Here is a 23326-nt window from a genome sequence, read left to right as displayed (position 1 = left end):
TTTCAATACAGTATAAAATGGAAAATTGGTGAACATCCAGGAGAAAGAAAAGAGTGTGCGTGTGTGTTTGTGTGTGACTGAGTAAGGGCTTGATGAGCATGTTGAATGAATACCCGCATTTTCTCTTCTTTAATAAACTCTCCCAATGTCTCTGTTCCCCCGCATACATCTGTCAGCAGCGGTGACACTCCCTCATCAGGAATGACACACTGTGTAGGCTCACACTGTAAATCTCTGTGACGTCTTAATAACACCTTCATGCTTCTTATAGCTGGCGGAACAAATGCAGAAATATCTCTGCTGGCTCCGCTGCACTCAGAGAGAGACTGCCTCTGTCTTTTCATGTGATTTAACCAGCCTGGAGAACTATTGTGTGCCAGTCTCTCTGGAAGTCTGCTCCTGAAAAACAAAATATGATGAGATAATGTGCCTTTCTGTTTCTCTTTCCATTAAAGCAAGTGCTGTTATTCAGGGTATTTGTTTGCTCAGTGGACACAGAGTGTGCCGCCCTGTCCCATATGCCACCCAGTCCCCTGGGGCCCCTGCAAAACCATGCACCCACACTGTCACAACCCTCGTGCACTACATGGGTCACCTCACACTCTGAAACCCATTTGTGGAGCAGTTGGAGTTGGAAAGCTCTCCAGAGAGAGAGAGAAAGAGACAGAGAGAGAAAGAGAGAGAGAGAGAGAGAGAGAGAGAGAGAGAACTCACACACACATACACATACACACACACCTCCCTTCTCTGACACACACACTCTCCCTCCCTCCCTCCCTGCTCAGATGAAAACTCTGGCAGTCTGGTGAACTGCACTCTGAGTGACAGGATCTTCTCGGCTGACAGTTTGATGGACAGATCAATGTGTGGGATTCATTCCAAGTAGCTGTGCAGCTATGGGAACTCTGCAGTTATGTTAGATAGCACATTATTATTCAGTCATTTGCTTCCCACTTACATCAAAACGTTTCTGAGTCTTGAGCGATGGAGTCTGGAGCGGGACGAGGCGATGGGATCCACCGGGCGCTTTGGAGACCGAGGTTTGCTCTTTCAAACTTTCCCTTTACGCGTTCTCCCTTTTAATTTTTTCTTGAACGTGTTAATTTCTTCTCAGGCTGTCGTGTTGATTACTTTGATGTTTTTTTTTGACCGTGCACATGGTTGCAACTGCACGGATGCAGGTGGAAATGAGCACATGTTCTTTTTCAGTGAACTGTTGATTACCGGTGGAGATCATGCAAGATGTCAAATAATCTAAGACTTTATTTTAATGTTCCATAGCATTAGTTGGTCTAAAACAAAACGCCGTGGTTTTTCGTTAACAAATATGTTGTTATTCCAGTGATAATTCATAGTGGTTTTTTTTTTGTTTGTTTGTTTTTTTTTTTTGTTTTAATTTCCAACAGCCTTTTGTCTATTGTTTGGTTTGAGCTGGACGCTCCGGTGCAGCCTCCTCACCTGAGATCTAATATGAAATTCATACATATGCAGATGACCAATTCCTAGAACCAGGCTGTGAAATGGACATGCGCCGGGCCTGAGGCGGGATTTCATTGTCACTAAATTGCATTCTAACTCAGCTTAAAGAATAAACCTATAAACGGATTACAGACTGAAGAGGAATGTTTCAATATTGGGCCCTGAATCGGTCTTTACATGCGGCAGCGCCTGTGGTTTCACCGCTCTAATCTTAAAAGAGAAACAGAGAGATTGGCAGGACAATAAATGGGTTTAACTCCATTTTTCTTTTTTGTTAAAAGTTTTAAGGCAGCCCTCAGGCCACGCGCGACTCCGTTCTGTCTGAGCACAGAGGCCTGTTGGAAAAGGCCGATATATTCCTGATTGTTCAATTGAAGAAAAAATTGGACATTACCTCACTTTAAACTGAAAGCTAAACTACACACAGTCCCGCCCTACATTTAGACTTCCAAGGCCACAGGTAGCTCAGGTATTACTTGCGGTTTACCCTTCAGGTCTCCTCGGAAGACACTCCTCATGACTATTCTGAACTGTCAAAACATGTCCATAAAAAAATAGCTCAGCCTGGGGACGGGCCCTGTGCTGGTTGCTTACACAGTGACCAACGTGCTAGATGTTGGCCGACCTTTGTTGCCCTCTGCAGGGTGGCGGGTTTTCACTCCAGCTGAAATCTACAGAGGCAGGATTTTGAAAAACTGAAGGAAATGCCTCTCTCTGCCGGCTTTTCCTGCGGGAAGCAGCAGTACTGTGATCTAAAATTGGAAAGTGACGAAAGGACATGAACAGGAACTCCAGACATTTCCCAGATATGCTGCCCAGAGGGCTTCATTGTTCTGTTAACACCAGTAATTTGTGGAAATAGGTCACTTTGGATTTCACTTAATAAGTTAGACCTACAAGACTTTTCAAATAGAATATCTCCATGTCACATAGGGTGGATTACTGTATGCTTTTCTACGTTTCCTAATCATTTCACAAACCAGTTTGTGATTACTGATTTCCCACACTTATTTTGATGCATCCCACAATCTAACTATAACAGAGCCCCTCAGGTTATCTGAGTCATTCTACAGACAGTGACGATACATGATGCCTAATAAAACAAAGCTGTCTGCCAATTGGTATCAATAAGAGTGATCTAACATGGCCTCAACAACATGTGGCTGAGTCACTGCAGCGTGTAGACTGATCAGACTCTTTAGTCTGTACTACTTACAGCTCAGAGTATCAGGTGATACCATGCAGCATAATTAAATCTGCAACATGTCAGTGCAGCAGCCTCGTAAAAATGCCTTTGGCAAGAGTGACAAACAGTAGTTTAGTGATACTTCCCAAAGTTTACATCTTCAGTCTCCGATGCCTTAAATAACCAGGCTGATTGCAGATTACGTGGCCCTCGGTGGAATTGTAAATGTAGCTCTGGTATATTTCAATTGCAGTATTTTTTTTCGTGTAGTCTCACTCTGTCTTGTGCACAGATGTGTGTCACAGCAGCGTGTTGGCTGGTTCACTTCTGTGATGATGACGCAGCGCTTGTGGAAACTGAGGACAAGCAGAAACACACCAGCTTCCTGTCACGCAGGCTGAGACCTGGCTTCTCAATTTGTTTTGTGCTGGGAAATAATGAACTTTATTAATACATTTTCATTCCATTTAGACCTTAACTAACATTCATTCTGTTGGGTTTATTTGTGCTTCTGGTCTTTTTCCTTGTTGTTTGAATATGAGTGCATTTCTCCTCTCAGGGGTTTCTGTGAGAGCACCACACTGTGGTGGCTGCAAGTCTTACAACAGTTCAGTGAATTAAAGACCTGGAAATAGAAGACTTCACATAAAATGTGTTTCTCTGGCCCCGAGTGTCTTCTGTTTTGCAGTTCAGTGGGTGCTCTCTTTATATATATATTTATATATTGGTACAGTGAAAATGTTATGACTCAACAGGGAACAAAAGATTTTATGGTTTAGCTCTCTCAACAGCTTTATTTACAAAGAATTATGTGTTTAATTTTCAGATGTCATCACACCCATCATATCTTTTTTTTTTTTTTTGCTCCACAGGATGTGTGTGTAAAAGTGGACCGACTGGGGCCAATCATGGAGCCTGAGCTGAACTGCAGCTCCCACTGTGATTCCCCACTTTGCTTCATCCACTCAGGAGTCGACAGGCAGGAGGGTCTCGACATTCTGCAGAGACTATGCTTCCTCAGCACGGTAATCTCTCTCTGTCCCTCGTGCACACGCAAACCTCACGTGTTTCGTGTCCACTTTGCAATTGATGTTGGTGATTTCTTGGAATGTGTGTCTTTATATCACGAAAAAACACCCACATGAATAAAATGCAACAAATGAAAACATGCTGGACGTGTGGTATTAACACACTCAAGAAGTCAGTTCACTGAAAACGAATGAGGAAGGACTGGTGAAGCTATGTTTAGTATCGTCGCAGTGACTGGTGCCTTTAAGAGAAGAGTGAGTGGAGATCAGCAACATGACGCCGGCACAAGACAGAGTAATGTGACTTTCGGAATAGAAACTTTAGTAGCAGAGACACTGTGTCAGGGAACACAAACACTTTCCTCTCCGTGCTACACCACATAGACAAGAGGTGAGTTATCTCTTTGATTTCCTTCATGCTTTATGATGTTAATTTATGCATGCATCGGTCTCCAAGCGTAGATATCATCTTCTCCCAAGGGGAAAGGAACAGTGAGCCGCGCTGTGTTTGCTTTGTTATGGTAATGGATTAAGTGACAAGATAGCATTTCAATGTACTGTTTTATTTCATTTAAATGTCCAAAATAATCCGTCGTTGTTATTGTCTGTTTAACTCAGCTGACATGAAAACTGTCAGATAACATGAAACATCCTTTGATGTAATGTAACACCATACATTTGTTGCTATTCGTGGACGCAGACAGCTCACCAGGCGCAACTGTTTCTAGCCGTGATAGTACAGAGGAAAGAAAAAAAAAATACAAGGAATGTAGCCAACCTATTCCCTAAAATCCCACCTGCTTTTCTTTCTGGATGTGTTCCCAGATATGGCTACTGCTGGCAGTGTGCTGTCTAAGGAGCAGCTTCTTTGCCCCATCTGTCTGGATTTGTTTAACCTGCCAGTCTCCACTCCTTGTGGGCACAACTTCTGCAGGGATTGCATACAAGGATACTGGCAGAGCGCTAATCTGTCTCAGTGCCCCATGTGCAAGCAGAAGTTCTACAGGAGGCCTGAGCTCAAAGTGAACACCTTCATTTCAGAGGTGGCCTCTCAGTTCCAGAAGTCGTTGGAAAAAGAAGGCGAAAATGACGCCAGCACTGTGGACCAATATTCAGGCCATGAAGGAGGAGTGTCATGTGATGTGTGCGCTGGAAAAAGAGTCAAGGCTCGGAAATCCTGCCTGGACTGTTTGGCCTCCTTCTGTGAGACTCATCTGGAGCCCCATCATGTTCTAGGCACCTTCAAAAATCACCACCTGATTAATCCCACGATGAACATGCAGGACAGAGTGTGCAAGCAGCACGAGAAACTCCTACACCTGTTCTGTAACACTGACCAGACATATGTGTGCCAGATCTGCATCAGGACGGACCACAAGGCCCATCACACCGTTCCTATAGAGGACAAGAGCCGAGACGTGAGAGCAGAAGTCGGAAGGATAAACGAAGAGGTGGAAAAAATGATCCACGGTCGCCTGCAGGAAATCAGAGAAATCAATCAAACTGTTAAGGTCAGCAGAGGGAACACTGAAAGAGAGATTGAGGAGAGTTTGAATGTTTTCACCAAGCTGCTCCACCTTATCCAGAGAGGCCAAGCTGAGGTGGTGGAGGTGATTGGTGCAAAGCAGAGGCAAGTTGAAAACAGGGCCGGCGGACTCATCATGGAGCTGGAGCAGGAGGTCAGAGAGCTGAGGCAGAGAAACACAGAGCTGGAGCAGCTCTCGCGCACTGAAGACGACCTTTATCTTCTCCACAGCTTTCCAGCCTTCTCCGCACTGCCAGCCACCGAAGACCGGTCCGACACCTGTGTAGAAAGTGCTGTGTACGTGGGCACGGTGAGGAGAGCAGTCAGGAGGGTGATGTGTCAGCTAGAGGAGGCTGTAAAGGCTGAGACGAAGAGGCTGTGTGAGAGCGAATTTCAGAGGGCTCAGCAGTGTGCCGTGGATGTAACGCTGGATCCTGATACAGCGCATCCCAAACTGGTGCTGTCTGAAAACAGGAAACAGGTCTATCATAGTGATGTTGCGCTGAAACTCCCTGACAACCCAGAGAGATTTTACCCCGGTGTTAGCGTTTTGGGAAAGGAGGGATTCTCCTCTGGCAGGTTCTACTACGAGGTCCAGGTGAAGGGGAAGACGGAGTGGGATGTCGGAATCGGGCTTGAATCTGTCAACCGAAAAGGAGGGAATATGCTAAACCCAGAGAGAGGCTACTGGGCGCTGGGGATGAGAAAGGACAAGAGCTACTGGGCGCTCAGCAGCACTCCTATCTGTGTGCCGCTGGTGGAAAAGCCCCAGAGAGTCGGGGTGTATGTGGATCTGGAGCGGGGGCAGGTTTCTTTTTACAACGTGGACTCTGCTTCTCACATTTACTCATTCACTGGATACTCATTCAAGGAAAGACTTTTCCCTTACTTTAACCCCCGGCGCAATCATGGTGGCATCAACTCCGCACCTCTGATCATCTCGCCTGTCAATGTCTAAAATCAGCTTGAATGCAAGGCTCTAGCATGATGTTTGTTGCTCTGTTTGTCTTAATAAAGTTTGTTTTCTCAGATGCGCCCTGTGTACTTTTTTCTGTTGCTTTTACCCCAATGTGAAGGTTTAGAATACATATACACAAATATCCAACAATGTAGGTGTGTAACGTCTACATCTGCACTATCTCAGATGTGATTTTAAGGGCTTTGCATGTGCATGTGTGTGTGTGTGTGTGTGTGTGTATGCAGATGGCAGTGGAGCTGCCGAGGCGGTCCCTCTCCCCGGTGCTGAGTGCTGTGGTGTGGACACTGCTGTCCTGTGGCATCCTGCTGGCTCTCTGCTTCCTCTTCTTCACCCTGCGCTTCAAAAACAACAGGTATTGTGCAAAACGAAATACATACAGTATATAAACACAAAGACCCCATTTACTGAGATGTATGAATCCATTGTCGCACCTGTTGTATCCTCAGAATAGTGAAGATGTCCAGTCCAAATCTGAATGTCCTGACTCTCTTTGGAAGCCTCCTCACTTATAGCAGTGGCTTCCTATTTGCCGTTGATGAACAAACACACTCACAAGGTGGCCCATCCACAGCTGTGCTACAGGTAAGCACCCACATCACCCTCAGTGCTCCATTATATTGTTGGATTAATCATTCGGACATAATTATGTAGTACTTTCTCCCACAGGCTCGAATGTGGACTCTTTGTGTCGGCAGTACCCTGGTGTTTGGCCCGATTTTGGGGAAGACATGGAGACTGTACAGAGTGTTCACCCAGCGGGTGCCTGACAAGAGAGTGGTAGGCATGCTCCACAGGCCTCCTGGAGGTCTGGTCTGTTTTCAGCATACAGATTCCAGGACCTTGTACTATGTTTATCTTTGTTATCCCTGTCACTCTAGGATGCATTAATTGGATTAATTATTATTTTAACCTTTTTAGAGGTTATTTTAACGTGTTTAATGAATGTTTTTAATTTGCTGGTATTCGATGTTTAGAAGCAAAGCAGACACAACTTGAAAGATGCACTGATAAAAATAAAAACAAGAGGTGCATGGATATCATCTAGTTTCTATAGCTGACTTTCATGGCGTCCTTAGCCAACATATATAATGTAATTCTCGTGTCATATCCTCGGTCTCACCTGCTCGTGGGTCTGTTTCTTTTGTAATTAGCAGAAAATAATGAAGAGAATTCAGTAGGAATGAAGGCCATGGGCCTAGATAAGCCTTTTGTGCGGATTCAGAAGATTGAAAAAAAAATCTTATCATTACGTCACACAAGATATTTTTCAATTAATTTCAAAAAGAGATACGATATTCCAAAAGTGCCTAAGTGACGAGGGCAACACAGAGGCATCTCCCAAAGAGTGACTAAATATCGATTGAGAACTGCTGTATGGATAAAATGAGCTCGTTTTTTGATGCGGCTCTGCTTTCTGTCTCAGATCATCCGAGACATCCAGCTGATGGGCATGGTGGCTTTGTTGATCCTGGTGGACATGCTGGCTCTCACCACCTGGAACCTCACAGACCCCATCAGGTGTTCACGATCTGTCAGAGCTGTCGTCAAGGTAGAATTGAATGGTGATTTTGTGAAGCTGTACAGCAAGGCAGGTGATTTTGTTTTGTTTGATCACACAACAGTGTGGGGACTATAAGACTTAACACATAGTAGATAATTAACCCTTTTCTGCTTATAGTTGTCAAATTATGATTACTTTATTTGTACGATTTTGCAGGAAAGTTTGATTGTGTGACTACAAAATCACAAACCCCTTCATCTTCCTAACTTAGTGTAATTAATTATACACACATTGGTGATGTTGCCAAATATAGTCACGATGAAACTCACTAACTGTGTATGGTTTTCTCTGATGTAGGTGGTGGAGAGAGACATTTCCTACTCTTTGTCTCGTCTGGACTCTTGTTCTTCTGTATACTCAGATCTGTGGGCTATCATTATTGCAGTTCAAAAGGTAGGTATTCTTTGATCTATTCAAGTGTAATGATAACAGGACTACTTTTACTACTACTAAGTACTGCTATATTTATCATATACGTCTAGGAGAGCCCAGCATTAACAAAGGGATGGATTTCAACATCTTTGTGCTTTGTTTTTCACTCTTCAGGGTTCTCTTCTCCTCTATGGCACTTACCTGGCTGGGTTGACCAGCAACGTCAGCCACCCCCCAGTCAACCAGTCTCCCACCATCATAACAGCCGTTACTTTGGTCACCCTCTCCTCAGCTGTGGTCGTCCCCGTGTCCGTCTTCCTGCAGGCCTGGCCCAACCTGGTCTACAGCGCTGTGGCTGGAGCCATCTTCATCTGCACACTGGCTACTAACTGCATGCTGTTTGTGCCTCAGGTTAGAAGGAAACATCAGAGGATGCACATGCAAGATGCATGAAACTGCTGAGGAAAACATTTATTTATTTATTTGATCAAAAAAAAAAAAAAAAAGAAGTGTCTTTAGTCTTCAAAAACACCTCTGACATTTCCTTGTTTTCGACACTGGTACTTTTGTAGCATCTGTCAAGCACAAACCACTAAGGACAGGAATTTTATTGTTTAGGCACAACTGTCAGGCAATCATAGGATACTCTGTCTGCAAACCAATAGCAAAGACAGACAGTCAATCAGACAGGCAGAAAGTGTAGATAGACAGACGCATGACAAGCAGATGAATGATAGCTATGTGGATGACTTTCTCTTTTTTTGACTTCCCTTTTCTATATGCGTGTCAGTTTGTGGTGTGTATCAGTGGAACATGACTCACACAGAAGCTGTTTATGAGTCAATTTTACGTAGGCTATTGCAAACAGGTTTATGACTCTAAGTGTCTGGCACTGGGTTTATGTTATGATAAAGGAATGCAACTCCAGTGGAAATGAAGGCAGTATCTGAACAGTGAATAATACACTCAAACACACCTGCTCCAAAGGTCCCATGTCAAACGATCCCCGTAACATTTACCTGTGTATGTATTTCTAAAGCTGACAGTTTGTGTAATGATCTCTACATTCATCTGTATCATGCAGTTGACCCAGTGGCGGCAATTTGAAGAGGATCAGAACAACCCGGGTCAGATGGCCAAGTACTTCAGCAGCCCCAGTAAGAGCCAAGCGTCTGTGTACAGTCAGGATGAGATCTACTACCTGCTGGGGGAGAACACCTCCATGAAAAAACTCCTTAGTGAGGTACTGCATCTGTCTGTCACAATGCTATCTGCCATTTAATAAGACAGTCTTCTAGGACATTAAATAGAATTTGTGTGAGACTATGTTTTAACCTCATAATGCAACAATACAGATTTATTTTACTTTAATAAGTTGTCACTGATTTAGATTAAACTTCTATTTAATATTTTACCTGATGGTGTCTGCACTTAGAAAGCATAATTACAATTAATGGAGCTTTTTTTTTTAGCCATAGGAGTGGGTGGTCAGTTGGTCCACAACTTTGGTTCATCACTGAAATATCTCAGCAACTATTAAATGATTTGCTATGATATTTTTTCATGATCCCCAGAGAATGAATCCCAATCACTTTGGTGATCCCCTGACCTTTCCTCTAGCACCAATATGAATTTGTCCAGTACTTTGGTTTATGAACAAATGACGAAACGAATCATATTCATCAGCTTCAGCTGTTCTCTGTATATAGTCCTCATTAGCCAATGTTAACATGCTAAATTAAGATGCTGAACATGGTTAACATGATACCTGCTTAACGTCAGCATGTTAACATTGTCATTGTTACTATGCTATTATTATCTTAGCATTTAGCTCAAAGCACTGCTGTGCCTAAACACAGCCTCACAGAGCTGTTAGCCATTAGTCTTGTTTTACTTTCTCTGCTAACGCTGATTGTCATACAATACAGAACATGTCTACAGGCATATAATACATACTATTCCTGATAATTCATGTAGACACAAAGCCATTTCAAGGACAACAGGAGAAAACAGTGGTCTCTAACAACAGCATTGCAATAGCATGCACTGCAAATTGGCTGGGATTTTTTTTTTTAATTCTAAGAGTCAAAAATGAATCTAAATGACATCGGCTGTTTAACAATATGTTGACGTTTTTCTCCTCATGCATTACTGTGCTGTTTGTCCCCTAAACCATCCACACCCAGGGCACTACAAATTTTGGGAGATTTGTGTACCACTATTTTTTTTTCCTCTCATCTCAAATTATTTACCATTGTCATTACTATCTCCAGAAAAACGCTGTGATTGACAGTCTGCAGGAGCAGGTGAATAACGCCAAGGATAAACTCCTGCGACTCATGTCAGCCAGCCAGCCCTGCAATGACCAGGACATGGATTCCTCTGCCACCAACCTCAACTCCTCCTCCACTCAGACCACAGCGCTTCAGTCAGACGGCCCCTCTTCTTCTTCTCTACCTCAGAGAGACACTAAATCTCAACTCTCACCCCCTCACCTCACTGCTGCTGCCGTTGCACCATCTTCAGAGCTTCCCGCTGCTCCAAACACCTCAAACCCCATTAGTGCTTCCTCCCCTGTCGCTGATGAAAATGAAAAGAGTGTCTCTATCTCTGGCTCTATAGACAAAGAAACAGCTGAATCCAGAACAGATGAGGACCTCAAACAGCCTGTGTCCCTCCCGTCCTCTGGATTACTCAGGACGGCAGAGGAGACTGTTAACTTTGTCACTTCCCTACAATGCCGTAGAAAACCCTTTCAGGTTGAAACCTTTGGCAGTCGCAGTGGCCTAACATCTCCGCTGAGAGCAAATGCCAGACCGACTGGTTTTGTCAGCAGCGAGCAGTTGCAGGAGATCCTCCAGGAGCTGAGCTTGGATGCAGTCATGGAAAGTGCACTTCGATCTCCGGTTCAGACCGCCAGGATGCCCTCCGCATTCTCCCCTCTCTCCCCTCTCTCCCTGCGGATGCCACGCTCCGCTTATCCACCCGTTCTCTTCCGTTACCCGAGCATTTCGCCCTACGCAATGAGGAAACGACGGCCGCCCTTCAACTCATCAAGAAGAGGTTTGACTCCCTGCGTCTACACAGGCTGTGGGAAGATAATGGAAAATTGTGAACACCAAAATCCAGGCAGGCACCATGATGGGGTCACCGTGGATGGTAATCTCCTCCGGGTTGACAACAGTGAACTTGAGCTAGAGGAGGACGAGGAGGAGGAGGAGGAAGCAGAAAGGCAGGGAGTGATAAGAAAACGTCGTAGGTGTGTTTCAAGGTCTCATAGATGTTCTGCACTGCGCTGTGTAGAACGTGATCACACGGCTCGACCTGATATGGAAGCGGGTGGTGATAATGAGCAGCACCACAGACACATTCGAGACTCCTGTGGGTACTGGGACTCAGACTCCAGCAGCTCAACAGACTACTGTTACTACCACCGTCCATACTGTGACTCCTGCCTGCAGCGGGGCTCGCTCCTGTCCTCCTCCTCAGACTCCTCCGACAGCGAGTACGAAGGCTTCGCCAGCCTCTACCGCTCCCCACGCCCAGTGGTGTTCAAAGAAGACCTCAAACCCACCTTTGTATGAACACACATTTACTGCACTTTACGGGTTCATCCATTTCCACCACTTGAATTCATGTCCTAAAAACATGAATATTAGCTTTGAGTATAGACAAATTTCAGTCTGCATAAAGCTAATGTGCATCTGTTATGGGAGATACTTTGACTGTAGCTTTCAATAGGAATGTGTTTTGCATTCTGTATGAAGAGAGGGCTGATATTCTTGAATCTTGCATCGTGGGACAGAGAGTATTAGATTCATGAAATCTTTTTGTAGCTCAAAAGCACACAATGTTGTTTACTTTTATTATTACTTATGGCTTTATTTGTACATTTCTGCTGTCAGATGAAAACTCTTCCAAACATGTCTGACATTTAGAGTAAAAAATAAAAAAGCCCGGAAAGCAAAATTAAAGGTTTTCGCAGAACAGTTGAAATTTGCACTATACAAGCTATTATGCAGATGCTATATTTATTTTAATATTTATTAGTAGATGTTTTGGTAGACATATTTCCTATCTGTCTCCTTTTTACTGTTTTACATTGTCATACATGTTACTTAAAATGTTGCTATGCCTTTTTATTACATCGTCTGCATTTTGTTGTTTGAGTTTTGCTGTAATTTTCAAATGACCTACATTGTCTACACAATGCTCTACATTTATCGTCACATGCCTCCCATCTATAGCTGGTTTGTGAGGCACCACACCCTGTCAGAGCAACTGGTGAAAACAGGTCACTGCTATGACTTTTATACACTTGATTGCTTTCTCAGTATTATTTTTCCCTATTCATTCAGAGCATTTAATGTGCAAAGGTCACAGTTGTCTGAAGTATATGTTTCGTGTGTGTGTGTGTGTGAGAAAGAGAGAGAGAGAGAGAGAGAGAGAGAGAGAGAGAGAGAGAAAATGCCCTGCTGATCTTTACATCATTTTTTTTCAAAAGAAAAAAACTCCATATCACTTCTTGTTCATTCTGCCCCTGTTAAGCCCCACTTTCTCACATTCCCCCAGCACATCTTACCCGGAGAGCAGGAATAATACCCAGCCCCAGGTTTGTTGTGTGTCAGCTTTTTTTAAGATTTAGATATACAGCATGTAGACCCTTCTGTAAGACAGAGCCACCATGTCAGTTTCCACTTGTACTTTAGTGGTAGTGATTAATACCATACTAATTTGTAATTGACCAAGTTACCACCAAGTAAGTGCCCCACAGACAACCCAAGACTTCTGGGGCACCTCACCACTTTGCCCGACTCGTAATCTAGCCTTGACTTCATGTAAATTGCAATACTAAACTTGACGTTTATTTACCTTTATTATTTCCCAGGGTTAGAATATTTGCCAGCCTCTGTGTCATGTGACTAATCAGAACCTAAACACTTCCTCAAGACAGATACTGGAGTTTTTATGATATCTCTGCAACACAGACAAAAACAGAACAGTATCTCCCCACCCTCTTATTTTAAATTTCTCTTTCCTGACTTGCCCTTTTCTCTCTCTCTCTCTCTCTCTCTCTCTCTATCTCACTCTCTCTATCTCACTCCCTCCCACTATCTCCTCAGTATTTTTTTCTTCCTCTAATGGGAAAATGTGTGTTTGCCGGGGGAGGTGTTGCTATGAAGGGAAAGCAGCGTCTTGTGTTACTTCTGCTCAGCTGCCTGTTTTTGAGACGCGGCTGCTCTCTATTCCGCATATAAACCATTGAAGGGCAGCCTGGGAGAAATTCCCTTTGATATTGAGCATAACAGATTATAAATAAACCACACAAAAGACTGACTACCAGCATCATTCTGCAGAAGGAGAGACTTTCCTGCCAAGCCTAGATGACTGAGATTAAGATGAGGAAAACTGGCACATGATGAATTGTGGAATAAAAATAGTTGTCAATCAATCACACATATTTCTGTCTCCAAATAACACAGTATTTCATGGTTATTCACTACATAATTCAAAATTTATCACAAAGTTAGAAATAGATGGAGAGTAGTTCTGATAGACCTCACTTGAAATGTTTTAGGTCGTTAGAGAAGCAATGAGGATTTCCAATATGTTTTAATTAATGGTTTTATCAATGGTTAATAAATCATCTACTAATTCTTTGTTGTTTAGTTATAAGGCCATTAAGAACATTTTTTAGGGAAGCCAGATAGTGAAAAAAAATAAATGTGGCTGAATTGACTACTTTGTGAAAAAGAGCTGCAGAGGATTTGGGACCGAAATCCAACTATTAACAACTTATTAGCGATTTTCCACAACTTGGCAACACGAACATGGCTCTGATTAACTGATATTGAACTAATTTATAAAGCATGAGAAGAGGTTCCAGGTTCAAGGTAGCTTTATTGTCTTTATGCAATACAGGAATGAAACTAGTAGGCTGTGACATAAACAATAATAAAAAAGATGATAAACTTTATTCATACAATACAGCTTAAATTGTGTCACAAATAAAAAGGAGTGGCTGTCAATTTAAACATCAAGGATAGAAAAAAATGAAATGTAAAGGCGAAATTTAGCTACGCGGGATAAAGGTTTGTATTGACGGGGCAGCCATGCACATACTTTATTATGAATTAAAAAGTGTCGAGGAGAGGCAGAGGGTTAGCTTTTGTAACTAACATAGCAACAGTGCTGCATGACCACCGGTGCACTGTGACAGCTGGGTCCATTTGTACTGACAGTCTGGTTTCGCAGCTCCATTGGTCGACGAAGTAATCAATCCTGGGAACAGACCCGCCCATTGTCCCTGTCGCGGCACGGGGAAAAGCCTTTGAAGTCACGAGGGCGGTGCCAAGCAAATTTTGCCATGTGGTGCTCAAGACCGGCGTTCTCATTGGCACAGAGCAACACTGAGTCAACGCCTATTTCTGAAGGATACCCTCTCTGATTGGCTAAATCGGCCACCCCAGATTTACCGTTTGCGCGTTCACAGTTTTCCTATTCTCCGTCGCGATTTACGTCACCAGTCTGAACCTCCTACCACGCCAGCGGAGCAATCCCTTTACCCCTTTACGGAAATGGCGTAGCTAAGGTGCGTAGCGACAAAGACAGCGAGCCCGAAACCTATGGGGAAGGAATAAAAAAAGAAATTCGGTATCGTCGCACTCTGTGCCTAAAGACCATCATTTTCTGAAGAGCTCGCTGCTCCGGGGCCTCGTGAAAGACACCGAAATTAGACGGCGGCGAGGGCGGATTTTGAATCAGCGTAAAGCCATTGAATTCGCTGAAGAAGACTGTGGCAACTGGCAGATTTTCCGTTGGACGGTCTGTAGGCTACGGTATAGCGAGGGAGCCGCCATGGCAGTCGGATCATTGAGCCTCCACATCGGGATATGAAGAGGAGCTGCATGTGTCCCGAATCGTCAAGAAAACGCCGCATATACAAGTGATCCGCACCGGATCAGCACTCTTAACATCTGAACTCACCTTTCTTCATCTTTGTGAAATTGATTTCGCTTCCAGAAAGATATCGCAGTTGGTTTTAATCGGGGGGCCACAGGGAGAGGCCAGATTCATGACTATTTTAGTCGGAGACGTGTGTTCAAAGGCCCGCTGAAAGAAAACCTGGAATATACGGAAGAAATGATGCTTTGATTGACTGCTGCTGGGAAAGAAAGGGTAGTTTATTAGGTGATACGAACTAAGTGTGAAGGATTGTGGGATAAAGGGATCTCGTTCTGTCTGTCCGCCCTGTGAATTACAGTGATATTCATTTACTGGCATCCTCTTTGGATGAGAAGGGTCGGCGAATCGATCAGTCCTGCCGTTTAGCAAGTCACAGTCTCCCGAGTCGAGAGAATCTAAGGGATTGGATCATGTCGGGTCGGCCCAGGACCACATCCTTCGCGGAGAGCTGCAAACCAGTGCCGCAGCCCTCTGCTTTCGGCAGCATGAAAGTCAGCAGTAAGTACACCACTGTAATTCTAGAGAAGCCTACCTTTTTCTGCATGCACCAGGCCCAAGGTGGGCTACATATCCTCGCTAAATATCTCCTCACTAAAATGTGTCAAGCGAGTATGACGTTAGCTCCGGATAGCCTAGCCCTGCCATATATCTGTGTCACTGACTGAGCTTGGCCGGTGCTGAGTGGCACACACGCGCACACGCACACACACACACTGCTCGCCTCGGTGTGAGCACACACCGCTGCGCTCTGATGCGCCGCCCCGGGGCCGGTCAGCCTGGTCGGGGTTAGCAGGCCGCGCCGGCCAGTGCCGGGCCAGAGGAAGGTAGTGTTGGCACCAGCCCAGGCCATACACCAAGCCTTCTGCTTTTACCGCAGATCCGGTCAGATTATTGTGCATTTGAATATAGAACAGACATCATAGCGGTATTACTACACAGCGTAATAGGGTTAAAGCGATAGGGCCGGTCTATTACGCAACTGTCAAGTCGGGAGGTGCGCCCATAGTTGAAACTGACGTGATCCCGGAGAGGGCTGGTTCACTGATCTTGGAGTCTGTGGACCGTGTCGAAATCAGACGTCGCGGCGACTGAAGGGGAGTGTGACACATAATATCCTGTTCATGAGGTGGCACTGTGTAGACTGGCTGCAGAGCGATGGAGCCATGCGACTGTCCAGGCCTACCTGCTCAACAGTGTCGAACCACAGACAAATCTGGTTTAATTTCTGCCTCATATGATCTCTGCTCGGAATGTTACACTCATTCACCGTTCAGTGCCTGTTTTTATGTCAAAATTTCTCTCTTCTCAATCTGGCATCATACTGCATTTTATCACAGTGTGTGTGTTTTATAGACTGCAGATACTGCAAGTTAAAGTAATCAAATGTCACTACGAGAGCTCCATCTCTTTCTGATATGGTGATATGAGACAAGATATCATTTTTTCAGCAAGTTTGCATTACAGTTGCATGACATAAATTTCAGTTTATTAGACTGTTCCAGCTGATATGAATTTTTAACTGTAATATCCTCATTATTAATGACTAATGTCTGCCCTGGCTGGAGACATCTACCTACCTACCTAGCTACACCCTTCTCTTATCTTGCATGCAGATACACATTTGGGTGTGTGTGAGGAAAAAGTGAGGCTGTTAAGGAATGTTGGTGGTGCTTCGGGGCTCTGATGTGATCATGATGTGTGTTAGTGGGGTGAGGCCTGAGGCTGAGGCTCTCTTCTGGGCCTTGGCACTGAAAACCACTTAGGACACACACACACACACACACACACACACACAAACAAGCACTCCAAACTCCCATCCCTACCCCAATACCTCTCTTGCCCCAGATATGGGTGTTGAAGCTTTGGTGTGTTCCTGTCAGTTTGGATCGTTCATGTTATGTTGCTTTTCTAGGGGAAATTGTTATTTACTTACAACAAAATGTTGTGCTGATCAATAAGTTGGCTAAATGTAAAACCTCTTGGACTGAAAATCTTTGGCCTAATTGTTGTGCAGACATAAGCTACTGAATTAGCAGAAAATGCGAGGCTGACTTTGTGGTCTTAACATTGCATGCGTTTTACACCAGTCTCTGGCTGAGCTTTCTCTCCCTTTTTAAAAAAAATATTTTTTCTCCTAGAGACTCATCTGGTAAATCAATACATCATTATCAGTCATTAAAGGCTGAAGATGAAATTGCCCAATTAACTGGGTGTTAAATAATCTGATTTCTACACGCAGGTGGCGTCCAGTCCCATAGAGAAAAGTAGAGAAGTTGATTGCTCAGTCGTCTCTTGTGATATAATTTCAACATGAAACATTTCATGCAATGATCTCTCCAGCTATATTTTACATAGGAAGCAAAGAGTGATTGCGACAACAGGTGAGAACTTAGATTCAAGAAAATGTGAATGTTTAAAGGAAAACTCTGTTCATTCCACTCTGGCTTCGGTTGCCGTCCTGACAATTGATTGTCTTTAAAAAGTCTACTCTAGGGTACTGACATTGGTGGGTTCCCATCTATTTTTACCTCATCTTCATGTGTTCTTCACAGTTTGAGGAAAATATGTCCAATAAAAATCTAACTAAACAATTTTTGTGCCATTCACATCTGTGGAGTTGCCAAGAAATCAATGGGTTCAGCTAGAGAAGAACTATAATTGGATACTTTATGGGCCAAAAAACAAAGAAAACAGAACAACTTTGCCTGGTGAGCAGCTTTCATTGGTTTGAATGATGTGGCAGTTATTCAGTTTCTTAAAACATACCAAGAGCGAAGTGGGTAAGTCACATATTTTAACACAATCTGTCGTTATTCATAAGGACTGGGACAAAAAGGAACTTGTTGACATAATCAGATCTGGATCTACAATCTGGTGTCGAGCTGATGAGCAGGATTCAGGAATTGGTTTGATATGTGCTGTTCTCGCTGGCACAGATTCTTTGGGTTTGTGGATTTACATAGTAGAAGCAATTATACCTGCTGGCTTAAATGAAAGCTGTAATGTAGAACTGGGTGAGGCAACTCCTTGACAGTATATCATCATATATGTTATAAAGTACAAGACTAGATAATGGCTTTGACTGTTGTAGCATTGTGATGCACTATAGTTTAAATATTTCCTGGTTTTAAATGTTGGATTACACTTGAATATACACTTTTTGGACTATTATTTGCAACTCTGAGTGAATTTACAGAGTTCCCTTTACTTGTTGGCAACCGCAGCCATAGTACTAAAGATTTTTTGTGACCATATATCAACCACCCGTTGTTTAATTTAAAAGCAGCATTAAAACACCAATAATCAAACCCACATAAATATTGTCTTATTATCACTAAGTGCTCATTTTTCTCATTGATTACAGTAAATGTTTGGTTAAAATGTCAAAAAATAGTGCAAATATCTAAGAGACGAAGTTAGGAAGTTTTCTGTCATCTAAGACAAAGGAAAACAGGAAATCTTCACATCTGAGATGCTGGAGTCAGCAAATTTTTAGACAAATTACTCAAACAGTCGATCATTAAAATTAATTATCCATTGAATCCATTAATTGACTAAATGTTTAATCTCTACTCCATTGTCGAATAAGGATTACTTTTGTGAAAGTAATGGTCTCCCCATCAACAAATGACAACAGACGCTTAAATTAAACAATGAGACAATCACAAATGCTCACGTTCTTCTTGCATTTCCTTTTTCAATCTAAAGTAGGACGTGTCATTCAAAGCTACACGATCTGCAGTGTCAGCTGTGTCATGATTGTACTTTGGACTGAATTTATATAACAACATGTTGGTGACTACCTGGACTTTTTTTTTTTTTCTTTTTCTCTTGCATGTCACCTAGTGTTAACCTGACCTCCACCACACCAATACACTCTGACACACACTTTACTGTGTGTGTGTGTGTGTGTGTGTGTGTGTGTGTGTGTGTGTGTGTGTGTGTGTGTGTGTGTGAATAACTTGGCTGATGATCTCAAGCAGCTGGGGCCAGTGTGCACGATCCTGGAGAGAATACTCCTACCCCTCCTACACAGGCAGACAGAAACACACACACACACACACACACACAGACATATACGTATATACATTCGCACACCCACATGAGCACTCTTAGGTTTTGTTTTTTAGGGTGAGGCAGCTGGCCAAGAACAATAAGCGGCTTGTTTAGCATTTCAAAGCCACAGCTCTCTCTCTCCCCCTCTTTTCTCCCCTTTCCTTTCTGTCCCTTTCTCACATTTAGCAAGTGATGATGGGAACAAAATGAACTAATTACAGTCTTTGATTCCAAATGAAACAGCAGGACTTGCAGACAAGAGAAGAACAATCCGAATCACTCAGGATTTAAAAGAGAGCTGAATTTTGAGGGAAAGAGACATGAGCAGATGATCAGTCTCTGCTCAGTCCACTGGGTGTAGTTGGTGTGGTGTCAGGGACTGGGCAGCCACAGCTCTGCAGGCTGCACACCACTCTGATATCAAAAAAAAAAAATCTGTGCACCCACATCGAGTCTGGTCAAAAACACACCGATACCTTGATGTCTCCATGTAAGCGCTTGCTTGGCCAAACTCGCTCTGTGTCAGCAGCGACATTCCTGTGACGAGAGGTTCCAGCAATGTGGTGAATTATCTCATCAGCCTTGCAGCAGCGGTGGAACACTTTGCATGAGTGTGTGTGTGTGCGTGTACGAATGTACCTGCGCACATTAACACAATGCATGCATACTATTGCTGCTGGTACAGTCTGTTTTGTTGTTGAGGAATTTAGCAAGTGTCTTCGTACATTCCCCACAAAACTTTGACCTGCAGTGCACAGCTGCCATGTAACAAAGCCCATTAACATTTTGTACATTTTGTATTTTGGAGACCTACTCATACATCCAGCATAATAACACTGACATAACCCAAGTGAGAAAGTGCTTTTGACAGTTTGAAGTGATAAACGGGTTTGTAACAGCATAGTAATTAGGCTCAGAGTTTGATCACCGTGTCTGTGTTATTATATTTCAACTGTGATAGCCACAACATTTAATAAATGCAGTATGTACATATATATATATATATATATATATATATATATATTTATATATAGGCATATGATTATACGTATTTGTTTGCCAAACGTCAGAGAGGAATGAACATATGGACGGTTTGGCAGGTGCTCATTCTGTGACATTCGCTCGTAGTGATGCAACACGAGTGGTGTGAAAAATATCCCTCATCTTGCAGTAAATACATGAATAATGTTACCACTACAACCTGCCACTGTCTCATATGTTTCCACTGCACTCCATTTCTACCCTGATACTAGCTCCAAAGCGGATCGCTCCTCACGGCGAGGCATTCAAGTCAACTTTAGCAAACAATTTCTTTGTTTGTGTCAGACAAAATACATAAACATCAACTCATTACAAAAATGTAGCCAGAGGGTTAATGTCCCTCTGGTTACAAACAAAAACCGTCGTTCAAACGGTTGTTCAAAACTGTAGGAGGACAAATTGCAGAATATTAGACTGTGTTGACAGAAACTGGTTTCCTTTTAGAGATGTTATCCTGTTGACTATCTGCTTCAAGGCATTGCTGTACTTTTCCAAAATTCCTTAAACACCCAGTCAAACTTGCTGATGATGTTGGATTATTTGGGCATATGTCTTGAACAGTGGGCATATGCGTGACTGAATGTTACTTTTAGGCTAATGCTTTATTTGTGAGGAAGTGAATAACAAAAGATTTATGGGCTCAAATAAGGGTTAGTGAGATTTTGAGCTTGTGAAATGATGCTCAGAAATAGTTAGAAAGCCTGTGATTGTACTGTGTGTGACCCTCCTGTAAACCCATGAAAAATAAAAAAGCTGCATATGAAATTCAAGTTTGTGAATGTGTGGAAAAGATTTGTAGGTGTAGAAAAAAATTAAATAATGTCTAAATAGAATTCCCCAGGTTACAGACACAAAGGGAAAGAGAAACGCTTTCGTGAACATCTGAGTACAGATTCAAAGCAGAAAAAGCGTTCCCAGACTGTGAGTGCGACTCTGGAGTCACACATGCCCATGCCCACACAAACATATTAACATTAATAAAAGCACAGCGCCTTAGCTTTTATTTACACATGCCACCATCATCAGTGCATTTGATTAGACTCATAAATGTAGCTCAAGAAAATGCACCAGCTTTTGAGCGCCAACAGATTTGTGTCCATAAGTTGGCAGCAAATGCTTGGTGTCATTTAAGGCTGCAACTTATCATTATTTTCTTTATTGATTTAACATGCAGATCCATTTTCTTGATTAGTCGTTTGGTTGATTAAATGCATCACATCACAGAATCCTTGTTGACATCACCAGATGTCTTCTTTTATCCAGACAACAGTCCAAACCTCAAAGATCAATCTTGCTCACCTTTGTATTGTAACCCTAAGCAAAACATGCTCAAGCATTTTGTTATCAGAGACAAATCTGGTAATCTGGGAGTAAACCCAACCTCACATGTGTCCTGTAACTGCTCAACAGTCGTGTTGTTTTGGCCTCATTGTGTGCACACATTAGCCGTATTCAGTTGTGCCCTGAACTAGCCCGGTGACCTGAATTGAATATTGATGCCCCTTGCTAAAAGTTCCAGCAGCTGTCTCTCTACAGTCTCACTTTGTAGTCGAGTAAATTTGTCATGCTAGTTATATTGTTGTTGCAGGCTGATTGACAAAGTAACCATGGCAACGCTGCAAGCACATGTTGCAAGGTCGGTTCACTTTGGGGGATGATTTATTTTAATGGAAATTTCATTTCACATGGGAAGTGAAGATAATCCGTCACTAGTCGTCGGTGGTGATTGCGGCAATTCTCTGTCTGTGTGAAGATTGACAGATTATGAAAATGATTTTTCAGCTTTAGCAGATTAGTGTGTGAAGGGGTCATGCGTCACACACACATGTGCAATCAGTCACTTACAATGCAAAGAAAAAATGCGATTTCTGATTACTTGGCCGTTCTTTATTTGCACCAGTGTGATATCTGACTGTGTGTGTGTGTGTGTGTGTGTGTGTGCGTGTGCGTGTGCGTGTGCGCACAGACTTTTCTCACGGTTTGTGAGGAAGTGCAGAGGCGTCATAGAAATGGCCCTGCTGGAATATGTAGGCCGAGTCACATTTCTCTCTCTCTCTCTCTCTCTCTCTCTCTCTCTCTCTCTCTCTCTCTCTCTCTCTGTCTCACTTTCTCTCACTCACACGCTCTCTCTTAGAAAGTCTATTTCTGTCGTTACAGAGTCCGTCCTCAGTTTCTCTTTCTAGACTTGGTCCTGGAGAGTGAAGACCTGTTGGTCTTTTTTTTTTTTTTTAAATCCCTCCTGCCTTTTCCTCATTCTTTGATCATAATCACATCTTCTGTGATTAGACCACTCACTGGCCATACAGAACACAAACGAACAGGAACAAGCACACACATGAAACGGTTATTTTATGTCCGGGAAGGGCTTTTTCTTTCTTTTGCCCATGTGTCAGAGTGTGTGTGTTGACAGAGGCACTCTTTGTGTCAAAATCAATAACACTGTTTGAAAATAAGCCCAGCCAGTGAGTATGAAAATGGATCAGACCTCTGGGTTTACTGGTTTACTTCCACTTCCAGTGTTAAAATAATTCAAGCCATGCGGGGTCACACGAAGACTAGTCACAGGCTGGTGGTTTGCCAGAAGTCGGCACGAGATGGTCGCTTCCACCCATTATTGGATAAGACCCTTTGGCCTGCCAGTGTCCTTTATGTGGAGGTGGTCTGCTCCCGCAGCATGCTGCATGACATTTCTATTAAGTAACAACAGGCCACGGTTATTAAGCAGCACTAATCCACTCATCAGCATGATTTTGTACCCACTATGAGCTGCTGACAAATGTCTCAGCAGCGTCTGCTCAGCAGCTCACCTAAAAGACAAATTTAACATGGATGTTTTGATTTTTTTTTTTTTTTTCTTTTGGCTTCTGTACAACTTTTTTCAGCTGCAGTTTGTGTGAAAGAGACAGAGAGAGAGGGAGGGATATCGATTTAGAGAGGATGCAGGTGTTATGTTGTGTGGAGGATTTGTTACAAATAGTTTGTGTGGAAGTACAGGGTTTTATTTGAGAGTCTAGAAGCAGCATCCATCAATAGAATGCACATTCTTGCGTGGTTGTCTTTTAACTGCCAGCTAATGTGAACTTTAGCCTTTGAAACTACTATGGATTGGTGTTTGTGGAGGGAGGGAGGGAGG

At 43.1% G+C, this 23326-nt stretch overlaps 3 protein-coding genes across 4 annotated transcripts in view; all 3 read left to right on the top strand.

Annotated features, from left to right (window-relative positions):
- The first annotated feature begins 793 nt into the window (after window positions 1-793).
- On the top strand, window positions 794-12275 carry gpr156 (G protein-coupled receptor 156). Its single transcript, XM_023415944.2, has 10 exons — window positions 794-1040; window positions 3538-3690; window positions 6422-6549; window positions 6644-6779; window positions 6864-6974; window positions 7621-7746; window positions 8056-8151; window positions 8305-8541; window positions 9215-9373; window positions 10404-12275. Exons 2-10 carry the CDS (start codon window positions 3574-3576, stop codon window positions 11712-11714), a joined length of 2421 nt encoding a protein of 806 aa, XP_023271712.1. The 5' UTR covers window positions 794-1040; window positions 3538-3573; the 3' UTR covers window positions 11715-12275.
- On the top strand, window positions 3701-6252 carry LOC111662168 (E3 ubiquitin-protein ligase TRIM39-like). Its single transcript, XM_023415945.2, has 2 exons — window positions 3701-4084; window positions 4519-6252. Exon 2 carries the CDS (start codon window positions 4521-4523, stop codon window positions 6174-6176), a length of 1656 nt encoding a protein of 551 aa, XP_023271713.1. The 5' UTR covers window positions 3701-4084; window positions 4519-4520; the 3' UTR covers window positions 6177-6252.
- A 2449-nt stretch (window positions 12276-14724) lies between the features above and the next one.
- gsk3ba (glycogen synthase kinase 3 beta, genome duplicate a) overlaps window positions 14725-23326 on the top strand; it is a 30940-nt gene continuing 22338 nt past the window's right edge. Inside the window, exon 1 of one of the 2 annotated variants that reach the window (XM_023415891.2) lies at window positions 14725-15594. In XM_023415891.2, coding sequence (XP_023271659.1) covers window positions 15507-15594 — 88 coding nt within the window. In that variant the 5' untranslated portion in view covers window positions 14725-15506. The remainder of the gene's footprint in view (window positions 15595-23326) is intronic. The other variant, XM_023415892.2, reaches the window with a different exon arrangement.

This window comes from Seriola lalandi, unplaced genomic scaffold (assembly GCF_002814215.2).
Source record: "Seriola lalandi dorsalis isolate HSWRI2012SDOR001 ecotype SW California unplaced genomic scaffold, Sedor1 jcf7180002054559, whole genome shotgun sequence".
NCBI lineage: Eukaryota > Metazoa > Chordata > Actinopteri > Carangiformes > Carangidae > Seriola > Seriola lalandi.
The sequence above is the reverse complement of the archived record's forward strand: the minus strand, read 5'-3'. Positions and strand labels throughout refer to the sequence as shown.

Coding starts and splice junctions, on each gene's coding strand:
- gpr156 (XM_023415944.2), top strand. CDS start 3,574: ATGGAGCCTGAGCTGAACTGCAGCTCCCACTGTGATTCCCCACTTTGC. Junction 6,780..6,863: donor CATCCACAGCTGTGCTACAG/GTAAGCACCCAC, acceptor TTTCTCCCACAG/GCTCGAATGTGGACTCTTTG. Junction 8,152..8,304: donor TCATTATTGCAGTTCAAAAG/GTAGGTATTCTT, acceptor TTCACTCTTCAG/GGTTCTCTTCTCCTCTATGG.
- LOC111662168 (XM_023415945.2), top strand. CDS start 4,521: ATGGCTACTGCTGGCAGTGTGCTGTCTAAGGAGCAGCTTCTTTGCCCC.